The sequence below is a fragment of the Talpa occidentalis genome, unplaced genomic scaffold, assembly GCF_014898055.3.
Source record: "Talpa occidentalis isolate TD23 unplaced genomic scaffold, MPIMG_talOcc4v2.1 talOcc4.11, whole genome shotgun sequence".
NCBI lineage: Eukaryota > Metazoa > Chordata > Mammalia > Eulipotyphla > Talpidae > Talpa > Talpa occidentalis.
Window position 1 is genome coordinate 3,341,778 of NW_023601104.1, and position 13,104 is coordinate 3,354,881.

General features: G+C 45.1%; 1 protein-coding gene across 3 annotated transcripts in view; it reads right to left on the reverse strand.

The window, feature by feature from the left end:
• PML (PML nuclear body scaffold) overlaps positions 1 to 13,104 on the reverse strand; it is a 58,111-nt gene that overhangs the window by 16,087 nt on the left and 28,920 nt on the right. For all 3 annotated transcript variants that reach the window (XM_037502132.2, XM_037502135.1, XM_037502134.2), the window contains exons 3-4: positions 8,018 to 8,601; positions 6,118 to 6,188 (exon numbers count right to left, since the gene is read on the reverse strand). In XM_037502132.2, coding sequence (XP_037358029.1) covers positions 6,118 to 6,188; positions 8,018 to 8,601 — 655 coding nt within the window. The remainder of the gene's footprint in view (positions 1 to 6,117; positions 6,189 to 8,017; positions 8,602 to 13,104) is intronic.

Genomic DNA, 13,104 nt, shown 5'->3' on the forward strand with positions numbered 1-13,104 from the left:
GTGAATGTATTAAATGCCATAAAATTGTATACTTTAAAATGATTAAAATGATAAATTTTCTTACGTGAATTTTACCATCATAAAAAGAAGTTAGAGTGAGAAAAAGAAAAAGTACGGTCCATACTATGATTACAGATGACCCTTGAACAACACAGGTTGGAACACAAGGGCCGACTGATACACAGATTTTTTTCAATAAATACAGTTGGCCCTCCCTAGCCTCAGGTTTTGCATTTACAGATTTAACCAAGCGTGGATGGTGAAGAGCTGACTATAAGGAAGTTGGGTATGTGAAGCAGGTCTTGAAACCAGCCCCTGAGCTGATGGTGCCCTTGGTGGATACCAAGGAATGATTGTAGTTTTGAGGGAGCCAAAAGTTATAGCTGGATTTTTGACTGTGTAGAGTTTGGTACCCCAACCCCATGAATGAATGGGGCTCATTGTCCAAGGGCCAACGCTATTGTCAGTTTTCATGCAAGGAGACTGAGGCACAGCAAGATGACATGATTTTCTAAAACCACATACTTAAAAAGGGTCTGTGCTAGGTTTCAAATCCACTCCTTTTTTTAGTACCTCTCTCCTTTACATCCTGCCTCACCATCTTTATTGTGTGAAACTGAAGTGTGTGTTCGGCCATTTGCTAAAAATAAGTAATGTGGGAAGCGTCCTTCCAAAAGGGGAGGCCCAGCCTTCAGGGGCTCGGCTCTGCTGTGTCCTCCACTCCTGACCCATTGGTGTCTCAAAATCCCTGTGCATGCAGTGCATGGTCCATTAGGAGCCTATGGGCTGTCCATGCAGGGAAGAAAGAGAACCCAACACAGTCAGGTCTTTGCCAAGCAGAGTTTCAGGGGGAAAGTCAGGTGCCAGACTGCGAGTGAGACCAGGGGTATGCACTCCTCCTGGGAGAAGCGCTGTCCCTAAGTGACAGGGGGCGTGGTCAGGTCCACCCTCACTGGGGGTACAGTAGGGATCACCTGGCCAAGGCCATGCTGGGGTGGGCAGAGAAAGCTCAGCACAGATGGTCCATGTGGGACACTGGGAATCGAAGTGGGCAGAGGGCTCTTGGCATAGAATTTTGAAGTGGAATGTTGGGTTCCCACATCATTTGCTGTAATGCTCTGACTTCCTTCTCCCCCACCCTGGTCCGGGGCTTCTTTTTCTCAAAATCTTTACAAAAAGAGGGGAAAGCAGCCTCTCTGCCTGTCTAGGGGAGGAGAATGAGCAGATAATTCCCTAAGTTCCTACAAAAGTACACACTCTCCATGGTGCTCTCTGTGCTGGTGTCTTCAAACTATAGTTTGTGACCCACTAGCGATCAGGAAAACCATCTAGTGGGCCGTGAGCAGCATTTTTTATATTCTACAGAATAGTATGTAGAATAAACAATATGAGAGTACACCTCATGTAATAAGTGAAATTTGTTTTACGAAAACAAATTTAAAGCTTAAATTTGTCTTAAAGCTACAGGTGTTCATTTGTGTGTATGTGTACACGCTGTAGGTTAGATATGAAAGATATATTTTGTAATGGGTGGTGGTCAAAAATGCTTCAACTGTACACCACTGGTGGGAATGTAGAATGGTGTAGGTGCTATGGAAAATTGCACTATAGTTCCTCCAAAAATTAAAATAGACACACAGAGAGATGACCACCTGAGGACGCAGGGAGGAGACGGCCATCTACAAACCAAGGAAGGAGGCCTCAGAGAGGCCAGTCTTGCTGCCACCTTGATGTTACACTTGCAATCTCCAGGACTGAGAAAGTAAATGTCTGTTTTGTTTTGTTTACTTAAAAACAGAATTACTTCAAAATGGCTATCCTACCAAAAGCAATTTACATATTCAATGCCATTTCAATAAAAATTTCAACGACATTCTTCAAAGAAATAGAACAAATGTTGATGAAATTCATATGGAGCCACCAAAAACCCCAAATAGCCAAAGCTCTCCTGAAAAAAAAGAAAAAGAAGGGAACGGAGGCATCACATGCCCAGATTTCAAACTATACTACAAAGCCATAATAATCAAAACTGCATAGTAATGGAACAAGAACAGACACACAGACCAATGGAACCAAATAGAAAATCCAGAAATAAATCCACAGATTTATGGTCAACTAATCTTTGACAAAGGAGCAAAGAATATGCACTGGAGCAAAGAAAGTTTGTTCAATAAATGGTGCTGGGAAAACAGGGTCACTACATGCAAAAGAATGAAACTTGACTACTACCTCACATCATGCACAAAAACCAACTCAAAATGGATTAAAGAACTAGACATAAGACCTGAAACCATAAAATATATAGAGGGAAATATAGGCGAAACACTACATGACATGCACCTTAAAGACATCCTTACAGACACATCACCCAAAGCAGTGATAGTGAAGGCAAAGATAAACAGCTGGGACTACATCAAATTAAAGAGCTTCTGCACAGCAAAAGAGACGATAACCAAAACAAAGAGAAACCCCACCAACTGGGAGAACATTTTTGCACACAACACTAATGATAAAGGACTGATCATAAAAATCTACAAAGAGCTGATGAGACTCAACAAAAACAAAGAAAATAATCCAGTCAAAGAATGGGCAGAAGAGTTAAAAAGAAACTTCTACAAAGAGGAAATGCAAATGGCCAAGAGGCATATGAAAAAATGTTCAACATCATTTGTAATCAGGGAAATGCAAATCAAAACTACCATGAGATACCATCTCACACCAGTGAGAATGGCACATATTAAAAAAACTAGCAACAACAAATGTTGGCGAGGATGTGGAGAAAAAGGAACTCTCCTGCACGGTTGGTGGGAGTGCAAACTGGTCCAACCACTATGGAGAGCTGTGTGGAGATTTCTTGACCTACGAAACATACAGCTTCCATATGATCCAGCAATTCCACTCCTAGGTATTTACCCAAAGGACACAGAAACATCAATTCCAAAGAGCACCTGCATCCCTATGTTTATAGCAGCACTATTTACAATAGCTAAGCTTTGGAAACAGCCCAAATGCCCAAAAATAGATGACTGGATCAAGAAGATGTGGCCCATATACACAATGGAATATTACTCAGCATTCAAAAAAGATAAACTCATGCAATTTGCAGCAAGATGGATGGAGCTGGAAGGGATCATGCTCAGCGAAATAAGCCAGAAAGAAAAAGAAAAATATTGGATGGTCTCACTCATAGCAGGAATTTAGAAAATCCAAATAAGGGACCAGGAAAAAGACTAATTATAATAAAGTAGAAATCAAAATCAACAAGCAACTATAAACCAGAGACATACTATGGGGTTGGAGGGGAGGAGAGAAGGGATTAGGGTCAAAATAAGGGGGGTGCAATTGTATGGGGAATATAACCAAAATGAAAATGCATACATTGTGCAAAAATGAAAAATGATGCAAGAATTATATAAAATAGAATATATTAAACATAAAAAAATTAAAATGAACAATTATGTAAAAAAAATTTAAAAAGTTAGAAAAAAGAACTCATGATAAAGCTTTCTGTACAAAAACAAAAACAAAAACAAAAAAAAACAGAATTACTATCTGCTGGCTCTGCAAACTGCTGGCATGTAAGACCCGCTTTCCATTTCGGCCACGAACATCCCAAAGGCAGGGCTGGGCTCCTCTCTGCCCATCCCATCCTTCCTGACACCCCACGAAAACAAAGGAGGGGACACACATGAGTGTTCAATAAAGAAAAAAATCATGCTGATTGACTTATAGTTGTTTTGTAGCTTTAAATTTTTCATTTTTTCATTAAAGGACTGTAACATCATTACAAAAGAGTCTGTGGGAAACAGGGGAGGATGCCGAACCGTGGCCATACTCAAGCTTCCTAGTTTCTCCTGTTGTGTTTTCGCCTCCTCTCCTCGTAGGCACACAGTTGCCATGAGAGTAAACCAACAGGGCCTCCCTGGTGGCACAGCGGGTTGATCGCAGCACTGAGAAGCTGTCCTCAGCCTCTGCAGCAAGAGTTCGATTGCCGGCCAGGGAGCAACCCACATGGTGCGGCAGACCTCTCCTGTCTCGCCCACTGCTCCCCTCAGCAGTGTATTTCAGTCAGTCTGCCTGTTCTGTTCTCCCCTCTGTCTCCGGTGAATCCTCTCACCCTCCCGCACCTCTGGCCTGTACCCCAGTTCTTGAATAAATAAATCTTAAAAAAAAAAAAAAAAGTAAACCAATAATTTCAAGAGGGATAACTGTGGGCACTAGGAGTCCAGAAGCAGGAACACGGATTGCCTTTCTCCTGGCACAGCCTTGGGACAGCGGGACCAGCCTGCCCCACTGTCACTCCACACCTGTCCTATGCTCCCATCCCCGGCTCGACTCATCCATTTCCCTCACCCCAGCCAATTCCCAAAGTGAGAGCAAAAGGCTTTGTAAAAAGAGCATCCTTCTCATACTCTAAGTTCAAAGTGCTTAGCAGCAGATAGTGAGTGGTCATAGCAAGACAAAGACCTGGCAAAATGCCCAGATCTTAAACAAGGCAGTACGGGCACTCGCTGTGCATTAACCAGCAACTGGCACCCAAAAGACAGATGTGATCTGTGGGGGCACTTTCCACATTATTGATATGACTTCTTTGGAGATGTCATTCACGCTAATGCTGTAATACCAAAAAACCTAAATATGCATCGACAAGGAACTGGCTAAATAAAGCGTGCCCCATCCATGCAAAAAGGCATCAGGATGTTCCCTGTCTACTGAATGAGTAAGAAGTAAGAATTCCAGAATAATTTCTCCAGTGAGAAAGCCCAGGGCACAATACTACGACTATATGATATGGTGCTACCTCTGTGCAAAAAATAATTAAATAATTAATAAATAAAAAGAAAAGCAATTATCTATAATCATATTTGCTTGTAATTGTGTAAAGAAATTCTAGAAAGGGATGTAAGAAATTAATAAAGATAGGAATGTGGGCATAATTGGACAGATGAGGAGCAAGGTAGGAGCGAGACATTCTGTTTTCATTTCTGACTATGCGATTCTAGTACTGATCTATAAAGTAAATGTCCTTTTTCACTTTGCAGGTGTGTGTATAGGGGGTACAGTACCTGAGGAGGTTAGGATTTGGCTTCTTGCCCTGCCCCTACCTTACTACGTGACCCTCTCTTTGAACTGAAGCTTCATTCTCTGTAGAAAAGGAGGTTACACTCCACGCTCTCTCCTGCTTCTGCCCCTCTCCTCATCACTTCATCTGCAGCAATCTCTCCCCTATGGGTCACGCCTTGTGACCCTAGGAAGGCTTACCCTCCCTGACTGCCCCCATCAGCAGCTTTGCTTTCCAGAGGACTGGCTCGTCCTGGGTGCAGAGCCTCGGCGGGTAGGCACAGATAAACCTGATGACCAGAATGGGGAGGAGACCAAGGCCTACTTGAGGGAAGAACTGAGAACTGAGAACTATCCTGGCAGAGAAAGAGTCGGGCATGCCAGCACCCACAGGGCACATCAGAGGGGTGCCACTGCACCTCCCCCAGGGGAGCATTCTAAGAGCAGTCCAGAGATGGGAGTGTGTGCCTCAAGAATGAGCGAACTTCCTGTCCCTAGAGGTGTCCGCATGACAGCCAAACAGCCACAGGCCAGAGGTGCTGCAGGAAATGCCAACCTCAGAAGGGACATAGGTGTCTTCCAGCCCTGAGAAACGATGGCTCTGGCATGCCGGCCCTGAAATAGGCTGGGAACCCCGGCTGCTAGGATTGAGGTCTGACTCCTGGGCCCATTCTCCCTTCTCTCCAAGAATCATGTGTAGGGAAGGTCTACACGTTGACCCCAAGGAAAGGCTCACATATCTGGGGGGAAGTGCAGAGCAGGGAGAGGTCAACTGCCACATCCATGAGGTTTGCTGCCAGTGATCACCTCCGCTGCCTCACATCCACCCTAGGCCTAAGCCCTCTCGGACCCATTAAGAGCTGCCCTGGCATTTAGGAGCCCAGAGCCAGCCCATTACCTTCCTCTACTCCCTCCCACAGAAAGTTTCAGTCCGACCACCTCCAGTTTCCTTCCTGACACTGGAACTCCCAACCTCTGCCCACCCCAGCCGCCCCCACCCCCATGACAACCTGCTGGACCACACTGCCTCCCCTTTAGACCTCAAACCCATCTCACCAGGTCAATGTCATTAAAGTTCTTGGCGGCGCTGGCCATCTCTGGGCTGGTTTGCTTCGGTAGAGCTGCATCTGAAGAACACAGACAAGGTCATAGGCAGGTCAGGGACATCTAGCGAGTGGTATTCTGGCCTGGGTCAGTTGACAGAGGGAACAGCCCTATTGTTTTTCTGGGATGTCATGGACAGCTGAGGCAAAAGGATGAGGGCATGAGTCTTGAGAAGTTCAAAAGACAGCTGGGGAGAGAGATTCTAGATCTGCTCTGCTCTCTTCAGCAAAACCACAGCTTTTGTTAGCAGGAACAACAAAATTATAGAGTAAGATACAGGTTAAGTGGAACTACCGAGCAGTGATTCATTTTCGTATTGCTTAGTATTCAGCATTATTCTGGCACACATTCACCGCCAAGGCCCTGCGTCGTCAGGATGTTCTATTCTCTTTTCTAATCTAGTGTATTCCAGAGGCATAGTTTCACTGACACCAGAGAGAGCATGATAAGCTGGACACGGGCCAGTCTTCCGGTCCAGGCTGACCAGTCTTCCGGCCATGACCCTGACATTTTCCTTATCTCATCACTGCAGGCTCCCGGGTTCTCCAACACCTGGAGACCTGTTCTCCAGGTCTTCTCCCGGCACTGAGGCAGCTCCGTGGAGAGGCTGGCGTTAGAAGGAATCTCACTGACTACAATGGACATGAACCCCACCAGGAGGAAGAGGTGGGTGGCATCGGAGGGCAAAAAGAGCATCCTGCTGGGCGCACACCAGCAGGCAGTGTGAGCAACACTAAGTCATGTCAACTCACTGGCCACGAGTGCAGTGGGAGTTCCACCATACTCTTCTTACCTGCAGTCCGGTTTTTATTAAATCTAATCTAAATCTCTCACACTTGAGATAAAATAACTCCTTTCTCTGCTGCTGTCTGGTTATAACACCCAAGGCAAGCTGTCTAAACTCTGTGGGATCATTCCTACATGTGGGGTGACACTCACTGCCTTGGCGCAGAAGGTCGAAGTCCAGGCCCACTCCAGGATTATACTTTTATGAACCTATAACCATCATCGCCAAGGGCAGGAATGAGCAGGCCTTTCACCACTGGCACCTTCAGATGTTGTGGCCTCCCTTCCCTTTCTCACTAAGTGCATCCAGAGTCAGACCCCAGAGCTGCCCAGAGCTAAGATTCCAGCCTAAAGATTTCCTCAAGAAGCAGTTAAAGCCTCCACACCCTGGAGCCCCCGACTCCCCCCCCCCCCCCCCCCCCGATTTCTCTTGGTGTCTCCAGAGCTGCTGCAACTTCCGGATGAGGACTTCAGGACCAAGCAAGCACCACCTCACTCTCCAGCTGTGCTGCCACCACCTTGCCTCCCGGGCAGACCCGACAACGCCTGCAGTCAGAAGCACGTCTGCGCTCTCACTTCCCAGGCCCAAGACCAGACAAGACCCACAAAGTTTGGCAGCTGGTCCCGGTGGCAGGCCACCCTGAGGGCATCGGAACATGTCGCTGAGTCAGATGCGGTTGGAGGAAAGTACCTAACACTACAGGCGGTTTCTCAGCCCTCTCCACGCAACCCACTGACTTTTCCACGCTCAGCACAGGCGCTTAAGAGAATTTCCAGCTGTGGCTGGAACCCTGTGGGGCTACAATGATATGGTCTGGTTCAGCTTCATAATTTCTTAACCTCCTCAAGGATCACAGCTTATTCATAGGGTCTGGGAAATTAGTGAAGTGGGCGGTCTCATCTCATGCCCTGTAACCTGAGGTATGATCAAACCTGGGACTTAACAAAATGCCCCCAGTTTCTCCTTCTGTCAAATGGACATCATCTTCTCTGCCCTGTGGGGACCCAGCAGCCAGGCACATGCCCATTAACGCTAGCCAGGCCGGGAGAGTGGCTGAGGCCTTACCTGTTCGTTGGATGATGCAAGAAACAAGATCTTGCAGGTACACCTTCAACTCCTCGAAGCTGTCGGTGTGCACCGCAGCTTGCAGGTCTGGGGGTTGCTCCTGCCGCAGGGAGGTGAGGGCCTCACGCAGGAAGCCATGCATGTCCAGCACCTCCTGGTCCGAGGCGAAGCACCTCATCTTCTGCACGAGCACACTGCCCGTGCGGATGCGCTGCAGCACTGCACCCAGGTGGCGCAGGTGGCCAGCCAGCTGTTCATAGCTGTGTTGGTAGCGTTCATTGACCGCCTTCAGCAGCTCTTGCTCCTGCGCCCGCACGTGCTCTACTACCTGGTCCATGCGTGAGCGGATCAGCTTCTCAGCGTCCTTGCGCATGTGTCCCAGCTGACTGACAGCCGATTGCATCTTCGCCTGCGCCACCCCGAAGGCTGCATCCTGCTCCTGCAGTGCCTGCGTCATGGCATCCAGCTCCTCCTGCCTCTGCTGGATCTCCAGGCTGATGTCGCACCTCAGCTTGTTGTGGTCCTCATCGTCCAGGACCGCGCATGAGCAGCAGAGCGGCTTGGAGCAGCCTCGGCAGTAGATGCTGTGGACACACAAGGCCAATCTAATTTAGGGCTTTCTTGCTTTTTTCCCCTTGAAATTTTCGTCCTTTGATTCCACTGCATAAGTGACAAAGCTTGGAATCATGGATGTTTCTAGCCTCATGCTTTCCCCAGTTCAGTGTTTGTGGTTATGGTGATAGTATCCAAACGACCAGTGAAACATGACAGTATTAAAAAGTTACTATCGGGCCTCTCTGGTGGCGCAGCAGTTGTGCGCTGGGCTGCGAAGCTGCCCGCGGCCTCTGCAGCGCTGGTTCGATCCCGGCCGCCAGCAAGGGTTCCACATGGCACACAGACCCCTCCTGCCGCCTGCTGCTCCCCTGTATTTCGTCAGTCTGCCTGTTCTGTTCCCCGCTCTGGCTCTGGTGAATTCTCTCACCCTCCCGCGCTTCTGACTGTACCCAGTGCTTGTTTAAATAAATAAATAAATCTTAAATAAATAAATAAAAAGTTACTATCCCCAGTCCTCCGTAAAACAATGCAAAGATAGACAAAAAGAAAGCTAAGCATCTCTTCTAGCCACTTCTGAGTTTCCATTCACTACCAAAGAGGTAATGAGGTCAGCATCCTGGGTACCGCCTCACAATCTGTCTCCAACCTAATCACCTTCTGCAAGTATCTGTACTATGAGGCTGCCTGCAGGATTTTTTTTTTTAAAGATTTGTTTACGCATGCAAGAGCTGGGGTACAGGCCAGAGGTGCAGGGGGGTGAGAGAATCCACCAGAGACAGAGTGGGGAACAGAACAGGCAGACCAACTGAAACATACTGCTGAGGGGAGCAGCAGGCAAGACAGGAGAGGCAAGCCCCGCCATGTGTGTTTCTCCCTGACTGGCCGGGAATTGAACCCGCGCTGCAGAACTGCAGGCTGCCTCACAGTACGGCACTCAACCCCCTGTGCCACCAGGGAGGCCCTACCTGCAGGATTCTGTGGACTGGAAACATTTCATCCCGCTTAACCCTCTTGAGAGTCTGCTAGGGGAGAATTATTATTATATTTGTTTCACAGATGAAGAAACTGAAACATCCAGGAGTAAGATAATTAATTGAAATGACTACAATAATTTCGAGGGGAACTGATGCTTGTTCTTAAAAAAAAAAAATGAGGTCATGCTATACCATAACTTTGTAATTCTTCTAATTTAACTTTCCTCCCCTAGGTTTGTAATTTAGATCGAATGTATTCTCTGTAATAATGCTATTATATTCCACATGGAGCATAATTGATTCAGTCAGACTCTTGTTAATGGACATTCCAGTAATATCTTATTTGTACATTCTTCTCCCCTTGCTTATCCCTCTACCCCAATATGGACAATACTTTATGCAGCTTAATGTGTGGATGCTTTTGTTTCTATGAAATCGATTACAAATAATTGGGATTGCTAGATCAGTGTGTTTATAGTTTATTATTTTTATTTAATATATTTTAGCTAGCAAGTACTTCTGCAACATTTACTGTAACAGGCACTATTATAAACATTTGACTAATATTTAACTCATTTAATCCTCCTAACAATTCTATGGTCTAGGAAATATATTCCCATTTTAAGGATGGGGAAACTGAACAAGAAGTAAAATAACTTATCTGAGCTCACGCAATTAGTAAGTGGTCAAGTCCAGATAGAAATGATAATAGGCGAAATAATGGCCCCATCCATGTACTAATTCCTAGTACCTGTGAATGTTACCTTATATGGCAAAAAGGACTTTGCAGGTGTGAATGAATTAAGGCTTTTGTGATAGGGGGATGGGATTTTTCTGGAATATCTGAGTGGACCTAATACGATCACAAGTGTCCTTATAAAGGGAAGAGGGGAAGGCAGGAGAGTGCAAGAAAGAAGATGTGCTGATGAAAGCAGGGGTCAGGGTGATGCTATCCTCCAGCCTTGAAGGTGGTAGGTGGTCATGAACCAGGGAATGTGGGCAGCCTCGAGAAGCTTGAAAGGCAACAAATATCACTTCTAAAAGGAACACAGACCCCCTGACATCTTTATTTTATTTCAGTGAGACCCATTTTAGATTTCTTACCTTGAGAGCTATACAATAATATGCCTTATTTTAAGCCACTAAATGTGTGGTAGTTTGTTGCATCAGCACTAGGAAACGAACATAAAAACCCAGGCAGTCTGACTCCGAGTCCATGCTTTTACCCACTGCAGTGTTTCCAAATATTACAGGAAAAATAGTGTTAGTTTGCTGCACCGCCCCCTGCCGTGACCTTTAGGGCTAATGGCTGTTGCCATCATCCCTGAGGTCAGGCATGGGCAAGAAACCATGCGTGCAGGGGGAGAACAGCAAACTCCCTAAGATACAGATAAGCCGGATGCCTGTTAAGAGATACCAGAAGCCGCCACAAAGATTGTTAAAAGGAATGCTGCCCACACGGAATCTTATCTCGCTTTCTCAAGGCCCACAAACTTTATTCTACTACAACTGTCTTTCTAAAACCTTTTCTTTTTCCCAGTCTAAAAAGGTCATTGGTTGCTAATTAAAAAACATACGTAATTTAATAACTAGGCTAATTCAAATGAAACATTACTAAACTCTGTGTAATAATGGAATTGTTAGTTGAATGATTTCTCTGTTGTGTGCTTGGCTTCGTTAGCTTTAATCTTAATGAAAAGATATTATTTTGTAAAGAGTAAATTCACCCATGCTAATTAATAATGATTTAGTGGTAGTGGGTAGTTATTAAAACAAAAAAGTAATTATATAGAACAAAAGAAAAATTAATAGCCTGACTACTTAGGAATATAACTAGGTCCAGATGTAACTTCGGACATAGATCACTGCCCTGTCAATGATAAGCTAAACCTATGAGCAAGCTGATTTCGTTCACTGATGTTCGCCATTCCTATGCTTTTAGAGAACATATATATACTGGCCACCGACTCAAAGAAAATTACACTCAGATTTTCACTCTCTTGAAGTGTGTCTGTGTGTCATTTATTCGCCTAATCCTTGACCACTCTGCGCGATCTCTCAACCCTGAGACGGCCTCATCATCCACTGCTGTGCTGGTCCGCGGCATTAGTTCCTTCCTCAGAAATCCCGCTGTAATTTACTCCCACCAGCAGCCATAATAGGAAGTCAGCCCTCCTGAGGCCAGGAGAAAGGAACTTAGCTGGGGCCACTTTACCCTCAATTACTGAGATCAGCCAGTCCCAGAACTGCCAACAGAGAGTCTGCTGACCGACCAGACTCCAAAATCATAGCGCTGGTCCTCAGCTTCATGAACTCGGCACTGCCAGGTTCCTCAAGGTGGTAAGACCTCAGGGATGGATCCTCCTGATCAGGTAGATTTATTCCTGGAGACCCCAGGGTATGGGAAAGCAGGGTGGTGCAGCTAATGGATCGTGTGATTCAGCAACTCCAGCCTCAGGAAATCTGATCTAAGTACCAGAGACCCATCACCCCAAGGCAGGGCCTGTGACAGAGGTAAGCTGCAGCTGAAGTAGGCACAAGCTGGGCAGATGTGGAGCCAGCCTCAGCTCTGTGCCTTTGGTAGGTGATTTAACTTCTTTGCATCTCTATCTCCAGATGAACAAAATAACAACCATAGAATACCACAGTCCATAATAGCAAAAAAAAAAAAAATAGTAACAACATAAGTGTCCATCACTAGGCAGTAAGCTACATAAGTTATGCTGTACTTATGCAAAGGAATACTATGCAGCTATAAAAAAACAGAAGTTCTTTATACAGAAAAAATCTCCATGGCAAAATGAGGATAATTATAGGAGTATTAAAAAATTAAAGAAGTTAATGTAGATAAAGTTAGAATAATTAGCATATAATATGTTCAATATTTGTATTAGTATGATGAGTAAGGAAAAAAAAATCAAGACGTAGAGTATACGAATAGGATGCTACCTTTTATGTCACAACAGAGAAAAAGGGAGCAAAGGGTGGAGGGGGGCCAATGATCTATAGGAGAGGATTATGGATGCCTTGGTGGTAGGTGTGATGTAATATACCTCTGAAGAGGTGTGACTCTATGCTGCTAAATCACACATGGATTGTATATCCATGTTAACTCAATAATATTTTTTTAAATGTAGAAAATAGGAATGTATTCACTTTTTATTGTATTTGTATGTAGAAATCTTAGGACACACAAATTAATAAAAGTAGTTATGGGAAGAGGCAGGACAGCAATGAAGTGAGACATTTCATTGACTGCCTTTTGGATGAATTTGGTGTTTGAACCTTGTGACTGTATTATCATTTCTTAAATTAAAGAACAAACTACTCATAAGTATAGCTTGTAGACAATTGCAGTTGACCCTTGAACGACCATGGCAGTCAGAGGCCTCAAACCCTTGCAATCAAAAAGCCATGTAAAATTTTTAACTCCCCCCAAATTTAATAGCCTACTGTTGACTGAAAGTCTTACTGATGTTATATGTATCAGATCTGTATTCTTACAATAAGGTAAGCTACAGAAAATGTTATTAAGAAAATCATAAGGAAGAAAGAGAA